Source organism: Pteropus medius, unplaced genomic scaffold (genome assembly GCF_902729225.1).
Source record: "Pteropus medius unplaced genomic scaffold, Ma_sr-lr_union100, whole genome shotgun sequence".
Taxonomy (NCBI): domain Eukaryota; kingdom Metazoa; phylum Chordata; class Mammalia; order Chiroptera; family Pteropodidae; genus Pteropus; species Pteropus medius.
Window position 1 is genome coordinate 327,870 of NW_024341756.1, and position 24,154 is coordinate 352,023.

General features: G+C 33.7%; 1 protein-coding gene across 10 annotated transcripts in view; it reads left to right on the forward strand.

The window, feature by feature from the left end:
* The window catches only part of LOC120594520 (zinc finger protein 25-like), a 36,388-nt gene extending 18,165 nt beyond the window's left edge, over positions 1-18,223 (forward strand). For 9 of the 10 annotated variants that reach the window (XM_039852611.1, XM_039852644.1, XM_039852630.1 and 6 more), the window contains 4 exons: positions 11,735-11,882; positions 12,159-12,254; positions 14,471-14,534; positions 15,008-18,223. In XM_039852611.1, the coding sequence (XP_039708545.1) occupies positions 11,735-11,882; positions 12,159-12,254; positions 14,471-14,534; positions 15,008-16,058 (1,359 nt within the window). In that variant the 3' untranslated portion in view covers positions 16,059-18,223. The remainder of the gene's footprint in view (positions 1-11,734; positions 11,883-12,158; positions 12,255-14,470; positions 14,535-15,007) is intronic. The other variant, XM_039852572.1, reaches the window with a different exon arrangement.
* Positions 18,224-24,154: the final 5,931 nt, after the last annotated feature.

Sequence of the window (24,154 nt, forward strand, 5' to 3'; positions counted from 1 at the left end):
CATCCATGTTGTAGCATGTGACAGGATTTCATTTATCCTTTCATCTGTTGGTGGACACTTGTGTTGCACCTTGTGGCTGCTGTGAATAATGCTGCTATGAACACTGGTGTTGAAAAATCTGTTTGATTCTCTGCTTTGAATTTTTTGGGATATAATACTAGGAGTGAAATTGATGAATCATATGATAATTCTGTTTAATTTTTTGAGTAATTGCCATACTATTTTCCATACTGGCTGCACCATTTTACATTCCCACCAACAATGGACAAGGGTTCCAGTTTCTCCACATCCTTGCCAGTACTTGATATTTTTTGTTTTGTTTTGTTTTGTTTTGAGAATAGCCATTCCAGTGAGTCAGAAGTGGTTTTTGATTTGTGCTATGTTTAATTTTTATTTATTTTTTAAATTACAGCAAAATGTACTCTGAGTACACATTTCAGTGAGTTTTGACACATGCATAAAGGCGTGTAATCATCACCACAGTCAAGATATAGAACAGTTTCATCACCTCAAAACTCCCTTGGTTCCCTCTTTGTAGTCCCCCACCACTAATTCCTAGCAAACATCAGTTTATTCTTCATTTCTATAATTTTGCTTGATCATGTTGCATATAATTTTGCTTAATCATGTTATCAAATTAGTTTTTTATTATTGCTAAATAGCATGTAGTTGTATGTATGTACCCTATTTATCCACTCAGTAGCTGAAAAACATTTGGGTCGTTTCTGGAATTTTGACAATTATGAAAAGAGCTGTTACAAACATTTGCATTCAGATTTTTGTGTGTATACAGATTTTCATTTCTCTTGGGTAAATCCTAGGCATGTGCTTGCTGGGTCATAGTATAAATATTATGAATGACTTTATAAGAAACTCCCAAACTGTTTTAGAGTAGTTGTACTATTTTGTATTCCCTATGGCAATATATCAGAGTTCCACTTCACGTTCTTGCAGCAGTTGGTATTGTCAGTTTTTTTAAGGTATGTAATGGTATGTCATTATAATTTTAATTTGCATTTTCCTAATGACTAATGATATTGAAAATCTTTTTATGTGCTTATTTGCCACTTATATATCTTTTTTTGTGAATGTTCAAATCTTTTGTCCATTTTTAAATTGGGTTGTTTTCTTACTGAATTTTGAGAATCTGTTCTGGATATAAGTACTTGGTTAGCTTTGTGATTTTTAAATATTTTCCTCACTATCTGTGGCTACTCTTTTCACTCACTTAACAGTGTCTTTCACAGAACAAATTTTAATGAACTCCACTTTTTTTCTTTTTAGTTTCTTTTGGTGTCGTCTCTTGAAAAGTGTTGCTTAACTCAAGATCACAAAGACTTTTTTCTACCTTTTAAAATATTTTTTAATTTTTACATTTTATATTCAGATCTATTCATTTTGAGTTATTTTTGTATAAAATATAATTGGCTGAGATCCATTTTTTTATATGGATGCTCATTTCTTCTAGTGCCATTAAAAAGCAAATATAAATATGTTACTTTAATATATATTAGCTTAACACATGTACAGATAGATACAGAAACAATTATAGATTTGTGTATATACGTGAGTTAATACAATACATATATTTTCTAACTCTGTTGGCTGAGAGAGTCTATAAGCAATGACACCCCAGTAGCAATGAGCATACCTAGTGCACAGATCATAGTTTCTAACTACCATTCTCCAATAAAGAAACCAGAATTCCATGCAAAATGATTGATTCTAGGGCTGAGTCAAGGGAAATACAAAATAAGCCCAAAGAATTTTGTAGATCAGAAAATAAGTGCTCAAAAACAAAGTGATGGGGACATGTCAAATGGGCACAGGAGCCAACCTGAAAGAGCTTCTCATGGACAAAGCTGGAACAATTTGAGCAAGAAGATAAAACAGTATTCATTTCTAACCCAAAGCATTAAATATTTAAGGCCATATTTAAGTAAATAAATGGTTGAATGAATAAATGGGGAGAAGAGAGTTCTTTTTATGAATAGTTCAAAATAATATATATAGATACTACTCCCTCTTGGAGGTGGAGTTTATTCCCTTCCTCCTTGAGTATGGGCATGACTTATTGATTTGCTTTCAAAGAATAAAATTTTGTTAGAGTAGGGAAAAGAAACATACAGTAGAGAAAAGTAGCGAACTCTACCTTAACAAAATGGTCCAAGTTAACATCACCAGTAATATCAAGTACCCCTTTTATATTGTGATGAGAAGGGTTCCTTTTTATTCTTCCCAGTCAACCAAAGGTCATTGTCAACAATGCCAATTCAATGTCAACAGGAGTCCTGATTTGGGGCACAGTGAGGTGGAGGAGGGGGAGACTTTATTCAGTGCAAACAGCTCAATTATGAAATAGCTCAGCTGTGGAACAGCTTGAGGGAGGCAGTCCAAGTGAGGACATTGCAGTGTTACACTGACAGTGTCACAGTTCAGCTGTAGTGAGACAGCCCCCTCGTGTGAGTGCTCCATTCTGGCAAGACAGCTCTGCTCTGCTGTTACAACTCCAGCTTTAATGTTACGAATCTGGCTGGGAAAACAGTCTTCAATGGAAACTGAAAGTGTTGCTACACCAAGACACTGGTGAAGCTGGCTTATATAGAGAAGAGTTCCTGCTCCTGGTCCCTGATTGGTCTGTTCTTATGCAAATGAAGACTCTAAATCCTCATAGTTTGATTGGTCCAAAAAGCACTGTCCTGACTGATCAGAATGGAGCTGTTCTGATTGGTTGATGAAGATGCAAATAAGGGTATAGCTGTACAGCTCTGATTGGATTGGGAAAGTCTCAGTCCTGTTGGTTGAATTTCAATCCTAGGAGCTCTCTTATAAGAGTTGCCTCAGACAGCAGAAGCACAGTGTAGGAGATTTGGAAGCCCACTCTGTGCCTTTTTCCTGAAATGCAACATGCATGAGGGATTTCTGCAAACAGTGGCTGCTAGATTCTGGTTATGAATTTGGGCCTGATAAACCACAAGAAATCCTCCTTGGCAGGTGTATTCTCCCTCAAAATACCCTCAAAACCTATAATCTCCATCAAACCAAGAGGGAAAATATTAGATAAATCCAAATGAAAGGGCATTTTGAAAATACCTGACTAGTACTCCTCAAAATTGTCAAGGTCATGAAAAACAAGGAAAAACTCACAGACTAGAAGAGACCAAAGACACATGGCAACTAAATGCAATATAATATCCAAAATTAGATCATGGAATAGAAAAAAGTACATCGAAAGGAAGACTAGTGAAATTCAAATAAAGTCTGTTTAGTTAATAGTCTATTTGTTAATAGTCTATACCTGTTTTCATTTCTTTTGCATATATTTATAGAAGTAGAATTGCTAGGTTGTATGGTAATTCTATGATTAACTTTTTGAGGAGCTGCCAGTCTTTTCCACAGCAGCTGTACCATTTTATATCTCCATCAGCAATGTTTGAGGATTCCAATTTCTCCACATCAGCTGTTATTTTCCATTTTTGTTTTTTAAAAACATTTGTCCTGGTAAATGTAAAGTGGTATCATTGTGGTTTTGATTTGTATTTACCTAAAGACTAATGATGTTGAGTATCATTTCATGTGCTATTTAGACATGGTATATATTCTTCGGAGAAATGTCTATTCAAGTTCTTTGCCCACTTTCTAACTGGTTTGTCTTTTTGTCATTGAAATGTAAGTATATTTTATATATTATGGATAGTATATATAGATAGATAATTTATCAGATAGATGATCTTCAAATATTATATTCCATTCTGTGGGTTGTCTTTTCCCTATTTTGGTAGTGTCCTGTGATGCACAGAAATTTTAAATTTTGATAAAGTTCAATTTATTTGTCTTTGTTGGTTTTGGTGTCATATTTAGAATCCATTGCCAGATTCAAGGTAGGGAGACTTATCCTTTTGTTTTCTTATGAGCTTTATAGTTTTAGCTCTTATATTTAGGTCATCGATTTATTTTGAGTTAATATTTGAATATGGGGTGAGATAGAGGTCCAATTTTATTCTTATGCACACGGATATTCAGTTGTACCAGTATCATTTGTTGAGGAAACGATTCATTACCCCATTGAATATTCTTGGCTTCTATCTATCAAGTGACAATAAATGTATGAGTTTATTTCTAACTCTCATTTCTATCCCATTGGACAGAATGTCTATCCTTATGCTAATACCACACTGTTTTGATTACTGTAGCTTTGCAGTAAGATTTGAAATTGGGAGATGGGAGTCCTCCAACTTTGTTCTTTTCCAATTTTGTTTTGGCTATTAGGCACTCCTTGCAATTCCATGTTAATGAGGATTGGCTTTTCCATATGCATTTGAAAGCCTTTGGTATTTTGATAGGACTTGTACTGAATTTGTAGATTCCTTTCAGTAGTATTGTCACCTGAACTATATTAAGTCTTAGAGTCTATGAACACAGAATATTTAGGTCTTCTGTAATTCTTTCAGCAATTTTTTTTATAGTTTTCAGTTACAAGTCTTACACCTCCTTGAGTAAATTTATTCCTTCATATTTTATTCTTTTTGATGCTACCTTAAATGGAATTGTCTTAAATTCTTTTTTAGATTTTTATTGCTTGTATATAGAAACACAACTGATTTTTTTTTGTGGATTTATCTTATATCCTGCAACTTGCTGACTTTATTAGCTCTATTAGCTTTTTGTTTTTGTGGATTCTTTGGAATATTCTATATATAGATTCATATCATCTGCAAATAGCGAGTTTTATTTTTTCCTTTACAATTTAGATGCCTTGATATCTTTTTCTTCTCTAATTGCTCTGGATAGAACTTTCACTAATTGTTGAATAGAAGTGGCAAAAGCAGGCATCCTTGTCTTGTTACTGGTCACAAGGAGAAAGTTTTCAGTCTTTCACTATTGGGCATGCTAGTGGCTGAAGGAGGAGCAGATTAAAAATACTGTTTATCATGTTGAGGAAGATTTCTTCTACAATTCATTGAGTGTTTTAATCATGAAAGAGTATTGAATTTTGTTAAAGGCTTTTTCTGTATCAATTAAAATGGCCATCTACTTTTTTTCCTTTGGTCTATTAATATAATTCATTGACTGTTGTATGTTGAACCACCCTCACATTCCTGGGATAAATCACACAAGATCATGTTGTATAATCTATTTTTTTATTTTGCTGGATTTGATTTACTAGTAATTTGTTAAGGATGTTCACCTCTATATTAATAAAAGATAATTAGCCTGCAATTGTTTTATTCTTTGATGCTTTGTCAGGCTTTTATATCAGGGTAATGCTGGCCTCATAAAATGACTTAGAAAATGTTCCCACCTCTGCTTTTCTTGTTAGGAGGTGCTTGATTAATGACTCAGTCTCTTTACTGGTTATAAATATGTTCAGATATTCTATTTTTTTTTCAGTCTGTTTTAGTAGTTTGTGTTTCTAAGAATTTGTTCCTTTCATCTAGGTTATCCAATTTGTTGGTATACAATTATTCATACAACTTTCATATAATACTTTTTATTTCTGAAAGGTTGATAGCAATGTTGCCTTTTTCATTTCTGATTTTAACTATTTGTGTATTTTTTTCTTAGTCATTATAGCTAAAGTTTTGTCAATTTTTAAAATCTTTTCAAAGAACTAACCTTTAGTTTTGTTCATCTGTTGTTTTTCTAATCTCTATTTTTACTTCTACTGTAAATTTTTATTTTCTCCCTTGGCTAGCTTTGAGTTTATTAGTTTATTAGCTTTGAGAAAAGTAGTTTATTCTTTTTTCTGGTTCCTTAAGATACAAAGTTAGATTATTGATTTGAAATTTTTTTTAATGTAGGCATTTACTACTATAAATTCCTTTCTAATCATTGCCTTCATTGCATCCCATTAAGTTTTGGTATACTTTATTTTTTATTCCATTGTTAAGCGTTTTCTAATTTTCCTTGTGGTTTTTTCCTTGCCTCTTGGTTGTTCAAGACTATGTTTTTTTTTTAATTTCTGTGTTTTTTGTGAATTTTCCAGTTTTCTTTATTGATTATTGATTTCCACCTTCATTCCTTTGTGGTTGGGGAATATACACTGGATGATTTTAGTCTTTTTAAATTTATTGAATTTTGATTTATGGCCTGACAAAGTTCTGCTGGGGATAATGTATCATGTGTACTTGAGAAGAATGTGTATTCTATTTCTGGGTGGAGTGTTCCACATATATGTCTGTTAGTCTTAATTGATTTATAGTGTTAAGATCTCAATTTCATTATTGATCTTTTGTCTTGATGTTCTATCCATTATTGAAACTGAGCTCTTGTAATGTCCAAGTATTATTTTGGAACTATTTCTCCTTTCAAGTATATCATTTTTTACTTTATATATTTATATATCATATTTCACTTTATATGTGCTGATGAGTACATGTTTATAAATATCATGTGTCAAGGCATTGACCCTTTTATCAATGTGTAATGCCCTTCTTTGTCTCTTGTATCAATTTTTTACATATGGCCTATTTTGTTTGATATTAATTTTTCAGCCTAGCTCTCTTTTGAATACTATTTTCATAAAATATCTTTTACCATCCTTCATTTTCAAGCTATGTGTGACTCTGGATCTAAAGTAGGGTTTAACATATTCAGGTCATGTTTTATTATCCATCCTGCCAATCTTTGCCTTTATCCACTTATATTTAAAGTGATTTCTGATGAAAGACTTCTTCAACATGGTGTTTATTTTCTATATATTTTATATCTTCTCTCGAGATTGCTTTCTTTTTTGTGTTTGATCAATTATTTTAGTATACCATTTTGATTTACTCATATCTTTTTCTGTATTTTTTTTGAAATTATTTTCTAGTGGTTACCATGGTGATTACAATTAACATCCCTAATTTATAACAATTTAGTTTTAATTGATACCAACTTAGCTTCAATAGCATAAAAAACCTGCTGATATATAGCTCTATTTCACATCCTCTTTATATTGTTATTGGCTCAAATTATTTTTTATGTTGTTTGTCAGTTAACAGAGAGTTATAGTTACTGTTTTATGCATTTATTCTTTAAGTTATATAGTTATATAAGTTAAAAGAGGAATTATAACTCCAAAATAGAATAATATAAGCTTTTATATTTACCTGTGTAGTTACCTTTTCTGTGTTCTTCACGTGGCCTTAAATAACTCTTTAGTGCCCTTTTATTTCAGGCTGAAAGCATTTCTTGTAGGGCAAGGCTATTAGCAACAAACTTCTTCAGCTTTTGTTTATCTTAGAAATTTCTCCTGCATTATTTTTTTATTTTATTTTTTCAATTTATGGTGACATTGGTTAATGAAATCCAATAAATTTCAACTGTACACTTTAACAGTAAGGCATGTCTCCTACATTATTGAAGGATAGTCTTGCTGGATATAGAATTCTTGGTTGACAGTTTTTTCTTTCAGCACTTTAATGTCATGATTTTTCTTGAGAGATCTGCTTTAGTGTTATTGAGGATCTTGCTGCTTTTAAGATTCTTTGTCTCTAGCTTATGATAATTTGATTATAATATGTTGGGTGTGGAACTCGAGTTTATCCTTCTCTGTGTTCAGTTTATGTCTAGCCTCTAATTTGAGACATTTTGGGCCATTATTTTTTCAAATATTATTTCTGTTTCTTTCCCTGTCTCTTCTCCTGGGACTCCTGTTTTGCTTTTGTCAGTTGGTATGGTTAATGATGTCCCATAGATTTGTTAGGTTCTGTTTATCTTTCTTCATTCCTTTTTCTTTCTGCTTCTCAAACTAAACCATTTCAGTTGTCCAGATTCTTTCCTCTGCCTGCTCAAATATGCTTTTCGTCCTTTTTAGTGAATTTTAAATTTCAGTTACTGTACTTTTGAGCTCCATAATTTCTTTTGGTTTCTTTTTATAACTTTACCTCTTTATCCTTATCCTTATTTATTCATACATTGTTCTCCTAGTCTCCTTTAGTTCTTTGTCCATGATTTTCTATACTTCTTTGAGCACACTTAAAAGAGTCAATTTAAATGGTTTGTCTAGCAAATCCAATGTCTGGACTGTCTCAGGGATGATTCCTGTCAACATTTCTTTTCCTGTGAATGGGCCATGCTTACTTGTTTCTTTGTATTTTTTTAAAATTATAACCTGGACATTTTGAATATTTTAATGCAGTTGCTCTGGAATGTAGATTATCCACCTCCCCAGGATTTACTGTTTTTGCTTGCTAAAGGCTGCAGTTGTTTATTTGTTTACTTTTCCAAACTATTTTTCTTAAAGATTGTATTCTTTGTCACATGTGGTCACTGCCATTTTTGTTCTGAAGTGATATTCTGTACCATAAGAAATCAGTACTTGTAACATTTTCATAAACATACTGCTTTAAAAAAAATCTGTGTCTATTACAAAAGAATAAAATGTCTGTGTGTGTGCATAACACAATTTCGTGTTTCTCTTTTTGGCTGTATTATGCCCATATTCAGAGCCCTGTATTAGTTCCTCTGCTTTATATGGTGAGCTCTTCTCATCAGCTTTTGCTTTCTGCTAGATGCTCTTTTTTGTTTGTTTATTTTTTATTTTGTTTAAAAAAAAAAAGGAACGAGTCATTTAAGCTTGACTGTGACTAATTTATCCGGCAAATTAGTCACTCTACTGTCCTTGTTAAATTCCAGCCCTTCAACTCTGGGCATTAAAGTTTTCCTGAGCTGTCTATTAGGATGTGTGTTCTAAAGCTAGTTGCTCTTATTTGATTCTTATGAAGTCTAGATCTTCCAAAAATTTCTCAAATTGTTTTGTTTACTGATTGCAGCTTTCACTCCTTTGTGGTGCTCTTATCGAGTTATTCTAATTTAGACTTTTACATTTTGATTTCGAACTACAACTCACAATAGAAATGGAAAAACAAGTAAATATAAAATATATAGATGTTAATTCAGGAAAAAATAGCAAAGCAGAAAGTCATCTCAGATAAAAAGATTAAATTAGAGTACACCTAAGGGAGAAGAGATATCAGATAAGAGGAGTGGAGAGAAACAAGAATTGACAAGAATAAGGAAGAGAGTAATAGAAATAGAACAAAGACAAAATAGAATCCCTAAATAACAAAAAGTAAGCAGTGAAGAGAACTAATATTTAAAACTGCTCTCTGTCACCATACACCAGAATTAACTCAAAATGGATCAAAGACCTAAATGTAATATATGAAACAATAAGTTGCATAGGAGGAAACATTGGTACTAAACTCATGGACCTTGGTTTTAGAGTGGATTTTCTGAATTTGACTTCAAAGGCAAGGGAAGTAAAAGCAAAAATAATGAATGGAACTATATCAAAATAAAACTTCTGCACAGCAAAAGAAATCATCACCAAACAGGCAACCTTTTGAATAGGAGAAGATATTTTCAAACAATACCTCCAATAAGTGGCTAATATCTAAAATATACAAAGAACTCATACAAGTCAACAATAAAAATACAAACAATCCAATTTAAAAATGAGCAGAAGACCTTAACAGACACTTCTCCCAAGAAGACATACAACGGCCAACGGACATATGAAAAAATGCTCAACTTCACTAGCTATTAAAGAAATGGAAATCAAAACCACCTCACACCTGTTAGAATGGCTGTCATCAACAGGACAAGTAATAACAAGTATTAGGTGATGGGGAAAGAGGAATATAAATTGATAAAGCCACTATGGAAAATGGTATGGTGGTTCCTCGAAAAACTAAAAAATAGAATTATTACCATCTAACCCAGCAATTTGAAAACATATATCTGTAAACATATGTGCACCCTGATGTTCATTGCAGCACTGTTCATGATGACCAAGACATGGAAACAACCAATGTGTCCTTTAACAGATGATTGGTTAAAGAAGATGTGGTACCTATATACAATGGAATATTACTTAGTCATAAGAAAAGATTAAATACTGCCATTTCTGACAACATGGATGGATCTTGAGATAATCATATTAAGCAAAATAAGGCAGAAAAAGTTGAGAACCATATGATTTTACTCATAAGTGGGATATAAAACTGAAAGCAACAAACAAGACAAACAACAAAAACTCAAACACAGACAACAATTTAGTGGTTACCAGAAGGAAAGTGGGAGGTGGGGAGGTAGATAAGGGTAAAAAGGATCAAATATATGGTGACAGAAAGAGACTTGACTTTGGGTAGTTAACACAATGCAACATGTTGATGATGTATTAATGAACTGTAAAATTGAAAACTATATAATTTTAGTAACCAATGTCACTTCAATAAATTTAATTTTAAAAATAATAAAATAAAACTGTAATTCAAGGAAACTTCCCATCAAGAAAAGAAAATCTGAATCTGCATATTGAAAAGGCTTTTTGTGCCAGAGGGAACTGACCCAGAATGATTTAAAAAAAAAAAAATTTTTTTTTAAAGTTCTCTGAGTCTCAAGGGAAAAAGTCTAAGTCATTTGGGAAGGAAAGAAAATAAAATTGACATGATTTTTGTTAGCATCATATAAATATATAAAACACTTAGAACAGTGTTTTCAAGGATAAAAGTGTGAACCAAGAATTTTATCTAGCCAAGGTGTTCTTCAAGTGAACTTCAGATTCTATAGAATATAAAACATCAATTATTAGAGAAAAATTCATAGCCTTAAATAATTCTGCCAAGAAAAATAGAAGAATGAAAAGAATTAGCATTATGGCTCTAGCCATTACCAAACCACATAGACACTGTGGGAGTTACATTCCCCTTTCTCCCAGTAGTTATTAATTTCCAATTATTTACAAAGTTGTATTATGCTTTTCCCTCACTGCTGCAACTTTAATATAAATGTTTATTTCTTACATAAATGTCTTAATTTTCTAACACTCCATCTTTCTGATGTTCCATTTGCCTCTTATACTTTAATTTTCTTCTAAGCTACCAGTCTACTCATATAACTCTAGTGCTTACATCTATCTCTTCAGTGGCTCCCTATTATCTGTATTTGCATCTACAAAATGAAAGGGTGAACATCCCCAAAATGTATAAGATAGTCCACATAATTTGAAATAGCAGAATTATTGATACACATTTTTCTGTTATATAAATACTAAAATAAAACTTGTTAATTTTTAATAAACAGACTGAGATGTCAATAATATTAATAAGAAGACATCTATTAAGTAGGAATGCAAAATATATTTTAATGGCCCAAAAGACAAATTCAGAATTACTCCAAGTTTTGTAACCTGACTTGACTATCACCTAACTAATCTTGGTCCTACACTCTGTTCTCATATCATACTGTTTTATTTGTAGTTTCCTCAACTTGTAATATGTGATGCATCCATGCCTTTGCCAATTCTGTATTTGTAATTCGTAAAGTTTACGTTAGTCAGTTTGACCACCTAATAAAATCTAACTTGATAATACAAAATACAAACAGCTATCCCCACTTGGGACCATCTTATATTTTACACATACTTCTGCCTTAACACTTGCTATGTTTATTGCATTTAAGAATTTACATCTTTGCCTCCCTGTCAGAATGTAAGCTCCTTGATAACAAGAAGTTTCTTTCATTCATCTTTGTAGCTCCAGCAGAGTTCCAGGCATGGGGTGATAGCTCAGTAAATATATATTGAACAAGTATTTTATATATAAAGCAGGGTACAGAGTAGCAGTGTATCTTAACATTCCAAAGTAAATTCTATACTTAGCACATTGAGAGCTAGTTTACACATGTCTTTTCAATGGTACTCTATTAAGGACACTTCAGCTTGAATTGAAATATGTTGTTACAGGAACCAGTAACATTCAAGGATGTTATTGTGGAATTTACCCGGGAAGAGTGGCAGTTACTGGACCCTTCTCAGAGGACCCTGTACAGGGAAGTGATGCAGGAGAACTATGGTCACCTAATCTCAGTGGGTGAGAAAAACTTCCTCGTATGTAAGTCCTAGTAGTTTGCATTCCCTTTCCCAGTTGTGGAACATGTAAGGCATCTGTAGGTTTAAATAATATTAGCTTTGTGTCAGGGGCCCAAGTTGATTTATCCATTTTGGGTAACAGAAAAAATATTTGTGTCCCCACTCTCCCTATTGAAAGAATCTAAATTTGACAAGCCTAAGGGGGGGCCTTCATGGTTCTGCTAAAACTGTCTTTTCTTATCCTTAAGAGTCCCTGAATTCTAAGCAATTTGTATTATTTTATCTTTTCCATTAATAGGTTATTGCTTGAATAAGCCAAATGCAGTCTTCAAGTTGAAGCAAGGAAAGGAGCCATGGATACTAGAAGTAGAATTTCCACGTCGAAACTACCCTGGTGAGAATGTAGCCCTTGTTATTAGTAGTGAAGTGTTTGGTGCCTTTTGCCTTTTGCGATATTTTTCAACAGTCTTTTATTAAATGCCTGGTACTTTTGAAAATGATTGAGAACGCTCAATCTGCATATGTAAGCAACATAAATCACACCTCCAATTTTCATTCTCTCTACTGAAATTCCCCGCTTTGCTCAACGTTTTTTATAGCTTTACTTCTCTTTCCTATATATGAACCTTGACTTAAACTTTTGTCTTTTTTCTAGAATTCCCACTTACTCTTTGCCATCAAAGTATGCAACTATAACCTTAAGTATTTATAAATCCGACTTATACGTTTTTTTCAAATTCTGTTTCCTTTTATTAACAACAAAATGCCTTAGTTTATTTTTTCAGCACTAGTTTTAACTTTGTATTCTCTCTTTAAATTCTGAAATCATATTACAAATCATTATGTCTTTCATCAGTTACATTATCTCAGAGCTGATACTTCCTTCTACATGGTGTTTGTACACAAAGTACATTTTATCTTTCCTAAAATCTGGTGCACTTTGTTTGGAGTGTTATATTACTATATAACAGTAAGAATAAAAATAAAACAGACATACAAAAAAAGATACTCTTACTTTGCTTCCTTAAATGCCTTTCATGTGTTTTCTGACTTGTGCACTCATGTTCAGGAACAACATGCATGAATAATGTCAGGTATATATTAGTCATTCACTAGGCATTTGTCGAAAGATTTAATTTCAATTAATAAGAGACAGACACTCTATCTTCTGCCCTAGGCTCTTCATAGTAACTTCTGCAAGGGCTTATTCTTTCTTAAAATGAAAGCTTTGTTTTTTAGGCTGAGATCTCCTAAAATTGACATTTCCGACATCTTTATTTTATTTGTATCCTGGTCCCATATTTTGTCATCTTATAGGATGGTTCCACTGATCTAACTTCCTTCTTTCTCAGGTCAGAAGCTAATTTAAATAGTAGTTGTGTAATGCTGCCAATTTATATTGCCCCCAGCCTATCACAATAAACTTATACTAACTCACTGTTGCAAAATACACTTAAATTTAAGTTAATTTTCTGTCAAGAAACAGTCTGGCCCTTTCTTACATCTTAATTTCTCACAACTTGTGGCGCCAGAATGCATGCTAATCATCGCTTCATCTGCTCTTTCAAGTGTCTTCATAAGTAGGATCTTATTTCATGTGTATCCAAGTTAACCTTGGACGAATTCCTGTCAGATAAGTTTTCTTATGTTTCCCTCACAAGTGTCATGAACTTCCACTCCCTCTGCTCATAATCTTTGCCTTTCTTTCAAGCATTTAAAGATGAATCGATATGAAGGTCAGTAAAGGTTCTAAAATGATGTCGAATAATTAATCTTTAATGATTAGTAAATCGAAGCAGAGATGTGGGAGCTCAGATATGAAAGCAGAATAAGTCTATTGTTGAGTCATAGGTAACATTGCTTTGGAGATGCAATATTTGTTGGTCAGGAGTGATAATCCTTGGTGCTACAACTGGGAATTCATTTTGTTATATAGATGGCTTGCACTTTTCTTTTTAAAAATCTTTACTTTTGGACATACATGTTTCTGGGTCTTCTGTCCCAGTGAAAATTAAGCCAACTAGATGGAGAGTGAAAGCCCAAGCTATAGGACTGTTCCTCTAAATATGAGAAAGTCACTTTAGTGTTCATATCTAGATTGCTGTATAAGAGTAAAGAGGAAATAAAGAAGTTTATAGTGTGCTAATGACTAGGAATCTTAACACAGTGAACTAGGTTTGAGCAGGTATCTTTCCCCTGATATTTCCAGTGAACACAGTTGTCTACCAATTTTTCTTATCCCCCTACTTACTGTTTATTGTCCTTAATGGGCTCACAGCATTGTGACTCCTGTATTCCTGTTCAGCAACGCTTTAAATCTTTTGTTCTCTGCTCTGTTCTTTGTTTTTTTGTATTTACTTACTCCTCCAAGTTTTTAAGGTCATATTTATAAAGTGTCAGAGGTACTTGCGTTTATAATCATTTTCCTTCACCTGTCTGCTATAACAGTTTTTAGTGTTTGGTTTTTTTTTTAAACCAAATGAAATAGAGGAGATTTGCATTTGAGAGTTCCTTCATTTGGAGAGATTGGCCTGAAGCCTAAGAATCAACCCTACAACCATAATAAAGTGTTAAGATTTATGTGGTATTAAATTTTGGATTGCTTTGTAGAAGACCTATGGAATATTCATGACCCAGGAGCAAGATACAGGGAAAGCCAAGCTGAAAATTCAAGGCAAGTTAAAGAATTTATTTTTTAAGATTAGAAGCTTTGTAAAAAAAAAAAAAAAGGGTCTTGCCGGGAGTACTAGAGGTGGAAGAGCACTATTTCATGCTAAATGTGCAAAAACTAACACTCCAAAGAATATATTCTAAATGAGAAAGCCCTTTTTCATAATGGAGACCTTATTCGGAATCAAGAGATTCAAATTTTGAAACAGGCTTTTTGATTCCTCAGAGTTACACAATAAGGAAGGCTTTATTATACAAAGTCAAGTTCAGGCAGTTTAGAGACCCTGAGAATGTAATGTAAGTGAAGTTTCCTTCTATCAAATGTTAAGCCACAGTGTATGTCAGAGAACATTCACAGTGGAAAGCCTTATAAATCTAATGAATATGGGAAAATCTCTAGAAATCGGTTCTCAGAGTTTTGGAAAATACAGGGGAAAAAAGCCTTATACATTAATGAATTTGGAAATTTCTCTCTAGGACTGGAGAACTCACCAATCAGAAAACTCATACCAGAGAGAAAACCTATAAATGCAATGAATGTGGAAAGTCCTTCTGCCAGAAGTCTGTCCTCATAGCACATCAGCATGCTCATTCAAAGGACAAACCCAGTGAATGTGGGAAATCTATCTCTAGGAATAGAGACCTCACAAAACATCAGAAGACTCACACCAGAGAGAAAACCTATGAATGCAAAGAATGTAAGAAATCTTTCTACCACTTGTCATCTCTTAGTAGACATTTGAGAACTCATGCAGGGGAGAAACCCTATGAATGTGATCGGTGTGAGAAATCCTTCTACCAGAAGCCACACCTCATAGAACATCAGAAAACACACACAGGAGAGAAACCCTATGAATGTACTGAATGTGGGAAGTTCTTCTATGTTAAAGCATACCTAATGGTACATCAGAAAACACACACAGGGGAGAAACCATATGAATGTAAGGAATGTAGGAAATCATTTTCCCAGAAATCACACCTTACAGTACACCAGAGAACACATACAGGGGAGAAACCCTATAAATGTAAGGAATGTGGGAAATTCTTCTCTAGAAATTCACACCTCAAAACTCACCAGAGAACTCACACTGGAGAGAAACCCTATGAATGTAGTCAGTGTGGGAAATGCTTCTACCAGAAGTCAGCCCTCACAGTACATCAGCGAAGTCACACAGGAGAGAAACCCTTTGAATGTAATAAATGTGGAAAAAACTTTTACTATAAATCAGATCTTACTAAACATCAAAGAAAACACACAGGGGAGAAGCCCTATGAATGTCATGAATGTGGTAAATCTTTCTCTGTGAATTCAGTCCTCAGATTACATCAAAGGACTCACACAGGAGAGAAACCCTATGAATGTAAGGAATGTGGGAAATCCTTCTCTCAGAAGTCACATTTTATCATACATCAGAGAAAACACACAGGTGAGAAACCGTATGAATGTCAAGAGTGTAGGAAAACTTTTATCCAGAAATCAAAACTCACTGCACATCAGAAGACACACACAGAGGGGAAAAGCTTATAAAGTAGTATGAATTGAGAAATTGTTCTGACTGAATTGAGCCTTCAGGATAATCATAATTCACATAAGACAAAATCCTTATGAATATCATCAGTATGGGAAAATTTTAGCCACAATCTTTCTTCACGGAGAGGAACTACATGGAAATTCTGTAAATCTATAAGGAAGAAATTCTTATCATATGTTAGACTTTACTAAATGTCAGGCAGCATAGATGGCAGAAACACTACAAATTGTAAAATGGAAGGAAGCCTTTCAGAAGTCATACTTTATTGTATAACATAGAAATCACACAGGAGGTAAATCCTGTAAATAAAATGAATATTGAAATTTTCTGTCAAGGCAGCCATTACTAGACATCTAAAAGTTCACGTGAATGAGAAACTCCTATCAGTATTCTGAGCGTTCAGAAACCTTTTCACACCAGTTGGACTCATTAGAACCCTCAAAGGGATGTCTGCAAAGATTGCATCAGATATAGACGCCCTTATCAGAAGTGAATTTCAGATCATTGATACTGGGATAGAATCTTTACAGATATTTCAAATATGTGAAAGCTTTTTAACAAAAATTCAAGGAGAATCTGTACCGAGGGAAATAGTTTCGAGAAGTCATGTTGATTTCAAGGATTTTTTTTTTTTTAACCGCAAGTGTCTAGATATATGAAGCTTTTTAAAAGATACAAATAAATTGAATAATCAGGCAACATCATTAAACACATGGAGTCCTGCAATGTGGAGGACTTGTATTTGTGAGTGTGCTACATAACACAGATTGTGGATGTTCGATGTGCATGTGGAATCTGTCTATAATTGTACATAGGGAAAAATATGACCCTAGTTCAGTAACTTTAATGTATATGAAAATGTTTCACCTTGAGTCTCAGCAGTGATTCCTATTGTTAATATAATGTATATTTGTATTATTTTAAAAGATTATCATACATCTTTTTTCCTGATTCCTGGCATTTCTAAGTGAATATATATGTGTTGTTACTGAACTAATCATTCTGAAAAAAATTTAAAATGTCTTTGTAAAATTTTCAACTGTCAACTGAATTTTACATTAAGGACACATTTATTAATATGAAAAGCCTGAGTTTGTTTTTAAAAACAGTTGAAAATACTCTACACTATAAAAACAAATAATGCCATGTTTAGAAATGTTATCTATCTTACTATTGATATTTTAGCAGGCTGCAGAGCTACCTGCATTTGTGTTTTGTAGGGGAGTACTAAATGTTCTTCATTACCTTTTTCTTTCTGGTAGAGACAACATGGCATAGGCTCAAATTGCAGCATTGGCATGCCACTTAACCTGTCTATGCCTCAGTTTCTTTTTCTATAAAAAAGAAGTGATAATCACAATATGTTAGGATTGCTTTGAGGTGTAAAGGAGTTAATATTTTTAAAGCACTTAGAATAGTGTCAGACACAAGAACAGCTATATGTTAGATATTATCATCATAATTTGTATTTCTTGAATTATGCTGCCAAAAAAACAAAGCTTGGCTATCAACATTCATCCCCTACTTTATTGCTGTAGTGCCTTGGTTTGGTTTGGTTGTGTATTTTCCCACGAGTGGTTCAGATCTGGCCTACTGCCTGCCTCTTTCTCAGCTGGCAAGCTAAAGATGGTCCTACATTTCTAATGGTTGAAAAAATTAAAGAGTATTTTGTGCCATGAAAATTATAAGATACTCAAATTTCAGTGTTTATAAATAAATTTTTATTAGAACACGAGTACAGAGAAAAACCATTCATTTCTGTTTTACCTGTGACTACCTTCACACTAGAAGAGAGCAGAGTTTATTAGTTCTGACAAAGACCGTATGTCTCACAGAACCTAAGATACTTACTATCTGGTACTTTACAAAGTTAAGTTTTTCTGTTCCTTAGAGCTGAAAACATCACAACCACTGTTAGAAATATACTTTTATATATAGTATGTGTTTCGGAAATGGTGCATACAGCGATTTGTGGTTGGTAGTTCTGTGCAGTATATTTATTTTATGCTGTATATTTATATGTTAAAAGCTTAAGCATTAGGATTTTTTCAAAGAAATGTGTTTTACTTGATTTATCATAACATCAAGAAATTTCCTGATGGAATGTAGTAGTACATATATGAAATAAACAATGTCTAAATTAAATTGAATTGTTAATGAATCCCTGCCCACAGTATTATTTCTTCCAAGCCAATGCCAGTTTTCTCTATAACATTTTATAATTTTTTTACTATCCCATGATAAAATACCATCTTTATGTCATACTTAATTAATGTAACCTAATAACATAAAAAAAAAAACCTTACAATACCCAACTCCACCCGCTACATTACTAGTAATACATATTACTGGTATTACTACATTGCTAATAAAATTATTTTATTGCCCATACTTCATGTGATTGTCAAATGCTGCTCCAGTCCAAATCTTGCCACCTTACTTCCCCTTATTAATGAAGATGACTTTCATGGTGTTCAACTTTTTAAGCATGCTTCACTCTGATTTGTCTGATGTTTAACTCTAATGAACACTTAATATGATTATACTTAGCGACTGTATTTTAAGAATAAAGTATACTTTGTGTTTATATATAATAATTTGTGAATACTCTACTCAGTATGTTATCAATATTCTACTCAGCTCTGACATGAGCATTCCATCTTGATAGAGGTTTAAGAGGAACCTTAATGCCTTTAGAGTTATTTATTTCAACCTGCTGTAAAAGCAAATACGTTTTCTAACTTCCTCAGCCTCTCAAACAAAACCTAAATAAAAATTAATTAGTACTTTCTGAGGACAATCCAATAACTGGCAAACCTGTTGTTAAGAATAAAGAAACTTAACTTTGAGTGGTGAACACACAATACAATATACATGTGATTATTATTGAACTGTACACTTGAAACCTATATAATTTTATTAATCAATGTCACCCCAATAAATTTAATAAAAAAGAATAAAGCCTGTAATAATGAAAATACTTAAAAAGTAAGTATCTGATAATAATAAAATGTTTCTAGTCTCCAAATTCAAGAAAGCCTAGGACTGACTGTTTCTTGGCCATAACCTCAAGCCATGAACTAGTAGTAATCACCAGAATGGCAGAGACAACTGATCAGACATTGATAGCCGTTTATTGGAGAATGTTTCATCAGTACACATACTTATGAAGGCCAACCAATCTATGACAGTTCCACATTGCTGAAAGCTAATCAACAACAGCTTTCATTCTAACCATGCTCTAGAAAGTCAGCAAGTCAGCTACAGCTTCACTCCAGTGACTACACTTTTATGACTGAAGCCATCCAGTAAGTTTCTCAACGCTCCTGCTTTCAAAAGCCTGCCAATGCCCGAATCCTTTATTTCCTAAAACTATGTATCATTTTTTAATTTGAGTTTGATTTACAAGTATAGTACTCCTTTGGCTAGTATGATGGTCAAAGGAGCTATATACAAGCGCACTGACCAAAAGTAATCTCACAGGGTGGTCTGATCATAACATTCTAACTGGGCAAGTCAGAGTGGGGAGTTGTCCCTCAGGCCTGTATCTTCCCTAGTAAGAAGTTATTTTTGCCTTAAGCAAGCCCTGTCCATTGTTTTTGTGCATCTAGGTTAACACGCCTTTGAAATGCCTCTTTTTTCCTACCCTTGGGAATCGTAACCACCCTCTAGAGAGCACATGATCTTGTTAACTATCCTGTAATTCAATCATAGAGATTTTTCTGCTTTGTTTTCTCCCACATTCATGTAAACCTTTACATACCCTCCTTAATTCCAAATGTATAAAACTTTAAGCTGTCATTCTGGGAAGTATTTTTCTCTGTCTATTGAGATCTTGCTTCCAGGCATGTCTTCTGTTTGGCTGAAATAAACTAATGAATTCATAAAAATTGTCTATAGGTTTGGACATTCTTAGGTTGACGAATTCCCCGCCCTTTGAGTCTGGATTGGCCTTGTGACTTGCTTTGGTTTATAGAAATCTGACAGAAATTATGGACCTACCCTTTGGGAAGTGTGGCAGCTTCCACTTTCCTTCTTGAAGCTAACCATCATGCAAAAAGTTTAACTAGTCTGACTGAGACCACCCAGCTGTGAAGAAACTCAAGCTACTGGTGGTGAAACCCCATAGTGCCAGATGTGAGTGAAGGTTTTTTTTTTAGACCTTCCAGCCCAGACCCATTGTTGCCTAAATGTAGCCAGCCCAGTAAGAGACTTCAGTGAATGCCAAGTGAAGCAGAAAAATCACCCATTCTACATACAGAAAAATAATAAATTGTTCTAAACCAAGTTTTGGGTGTTTTTGCTACATAGTAATAGATAAACAAAAAGTGAGCAATAAAGTTTTTGTTTCAGATATTGAATGGTTAGTCTCTTTCACAATAAGTCATGCAGCTTCAGTAGCCCTTAGAAGTTCTGCCACTGTTAACACTGTAATGACAAGTTTAATCTGATTTCTAAAAAAGACATCCAAATACAACAATCTGCCCCCATGAGACAATGGCTAAATTTGACTGTCTTGTACTATCTGGTGTCACCTCAACTGTATTGAGACTTTGAAATGTAGATAGCAAAGAATGAATGCAACTGATGGGAAATTTGTCCATGCTTTTTTTACAATAAAGATTTATCCAAGAGATTCAACAAGTGATCAGATCTTGCCTTATCTGTAAAGTTGAGATGTGGCTGGGGACCCTCCCTCATATAGCATTACAGCTCTGGGCTATAACTGTATGTCTAGTACCTGGTACCTGGCCTCAGGTTGATTTAGGGCAGGGGAAATATTGCCTTGGTGTGAGAGAATCACATAAGGAGATTGTTGGGGCTGGGATTGGTTGGTATGCATATGAAAGAATGCTCCAGGCATGTCTCCAGCCCTTTTCTATCTCTAAGAATTGCCTAGCCCTGTGAGAGGCAGTCTCTTCCTGGCCAACAATCTTTATAAGATGCCAAAACATCATAAAATACAGTCGTGTGCTGCTTAATGATGGGGATACCTTCTGAGAAGTGCATCATGAGGAAATTACATTTCATTGTGTGAACATACAGAGTGCACTTACACAAACCTGGATTGTATAGCCTACTACACATCTAGGTTATATGATATAGCTTATAGCATGCTTCTAGGCTATAACTGTATAGTATGTTACCGTACTGAATACTGTAGGTAGCACAATAGCAGTACTTGGGTATCTAAACATATCTAAATATAGAAAAGATATAGTGAAATACAGTATAAAAAAAATAGTACACCTGTATATGGAAGTTACCATGATTGGAGCTTTCAAGACAGGAAGTTGTTCTGGGTGAGTCAGTGATTGAGTGGTGAGTGATGAAGGCCAAGGACATTACTGTAGACTTTTGTAGACTTCATAAACACTGTACACATTGGCCAAATTAAATTTGTTTTTTAAAGTTTTCTTCACTAATAAACTAACCTTGAATTTAGTTAATATTATAATAACTATGTACGGTGACAGATGGATATTAGATTTATCGGGGAGATCACTTCGTAAGTTGTATAAATGTCTAATCATGTTGAACACCTGAAGATAATAAAATATTGTATGTAAACTATAATTGAAAAAAATAAAAAAATATGAGGCAATTATAAGCACAGCATTGGTGGATTGCTAGCTGAATCTTAACAGGTGGCCCCGGAGGGGTACAGGCTAGTGAACCTCTCTCAGGACTGTGCCACTGGACACTACTAAACAAAGTCACACTAATAAGACCCGGGAGACTTAGAAGCTTTGCTTAGTACATAGAAACAGACATGGAAAGGCAGCCAAAATGGGAAGACATAGAAGCAGAAACCATATGAGAGAACAGAACAGAGATCCAGGAATAATGGAGTCAAGCAATCTAATAGAAGCAGAGTTGAAAACACTGATCATAAAGATGCTCAATGAACTTAGGGGAAGTGTAAATAAATTCAGTGAGAACTTTTACAAAGAGATTTAAAAACATAGAAATGAAAATGGAAATTATAAAAGGAAGCCAGTCAGAAATGAAGAACACATTATCTGAGATGAAGAGTATATTAGAGGGAATAAACATTGTGGATAAAGAGGAGCATCAAACCACCAATACAGAGGATGGGGAAGCCAAAACAATCAGAATGGCAAGAAAAAAAGAAACGAAGATTAAATAATAATTTAAGGAACCTATGGAACATTATTAAATGTAAAAATATCCATGTCATAGGGATACTTAAAGGAAAACAAGAAGTTGAAGAGCTATTTGAAGAAATAATGATGGAAAACTTCCCTCCTCTGGTTAAGGAAATAGACACACAACCCCAGGAAGCTCAGAGAGTCCCAAGAAAGAGGAACCCAAAGAGGTCCACACCAAGACACATCATAATTAAAATGCCAAATTTTAAATACAAAGAGAGAATCTCAAAAGCAGCATGGGAAAAGCAGTTAGTTACCTACAAGGGAGCACCCATAAGACTGGCAGCTGAATTCTCAAAAGAAACCATGTAGGACAGAACAGCCTGGCATGAAATATTTGACGTGATGATAATTCAGGATCTACAACCAAGAATACTTTATTCAGCAAAGCTAACATTTAGAGTCAAAAGACAGATAAAGAGCTTCCCAGACAAAAATAAGCTAAAGGAATTTATCATCACCAAGCCAGTATTACAGGAAATGTTGGAGGGACTTCTTTAAGAAGAGAAAACATGTATGGAAAAAAAGGAATAAAGAATGGTAATAACATTCCTATCAACAAGTACCTGAAGTGGAAAATAATTACGTGCTCCAACCAAAAAATCAAGTGAATGAATGGATAAGAAAACAAGACCCCTACATATGCTACCTATAAGACTCCAGATTAAAAGACACACAGATACCAAAAGGAAGAGAATGGAAAAAGATATTGCCTTGATAAACCTAGAGGGTATTGCACTGAATGAAATAAGTCAGAGAGAGAAAGATAAATATTGCATGATTTCACTTACATGTGGAATCTAAAGAACAAAATAAACAACAACAATGGAAATAAACTTATAGATACAGAAAATATTTTGACGGCTACTAGGTGGGAGGGATGTTGGGGAGATGGCGAAAAAAGGCAAGGGATTAAGAAATACAAATGGGTAATTACAAAATAGACATGAAGATATAAAGTATAGCATAAGGAAAATAGTTAATAACATTGTAATAAATATGTAAGGAGAAAGGAGTACTAGGTTTAGTGAGGTGATCACTTTGTGAGTTATATAGCTCTCTAATCACTATGCTGTACAATTGAAACTAATATATTGTTATATGTCAGCTATAATTGAAAAGAAACTCATTGACGTGTGCAATGTAAGAAAATAGTCTGCTAAAAAATTAAAAATAAATAAAAAATAAACAGCTTACTGTAACATTTTTACTTTATAAACTCTTAATTTTTTAATTTTTTATTTTGTAATAATTCTTAGCTTAAAACAAACACGTTGTACAGCCATACAAAAATGTTTTCTTTATACCCTATTCTAAATACCTTTCTCTACTTTACTTTTTATTAAATTTATTGGGGTGACATTGGTTAAGAAAATTATATAGGTTTTGAGTGTGCACTTCTATAATCCATCTACTGTATATTGCGTTGTATGTTTACCACCCAAAGATAAATTTCCTTCCATCACATATTTGATCCCCTTTACCTTATCTACCTCCTCTCCTCCCTCCTTCTCTCTAATAAGTACTAAACTGTCATCCGTGTCTATGAGTCTCTTGTTCATTTGTTGGTTTTAGTTTTATATTACACGTAAGAGTGAAATCATATGGTTCTCAGCTTTCCTGTCTGACTTAATTTGCTTAGCATGATAATCTCAAGATACATCCATGTTATCACAAATGGCAGTATGTCATTTTTTCTCATGGCTGAATAATATTTCATTGTGTATATGTACCACATCTTCTTTACGCAATCATCTATCGAAGGACACTTCGGTAGTTCCCATGTTTTGGCCACTGTAAATAATGTTGCCATCAACATCAGGGTTGTATATCTTTATGGATAAATGTTTTCAAAATTTTGGGGTAAGTACCCAGAAGAGGGATTGCTGGGTCATATGGTAATTCTATTCTTAATTTTT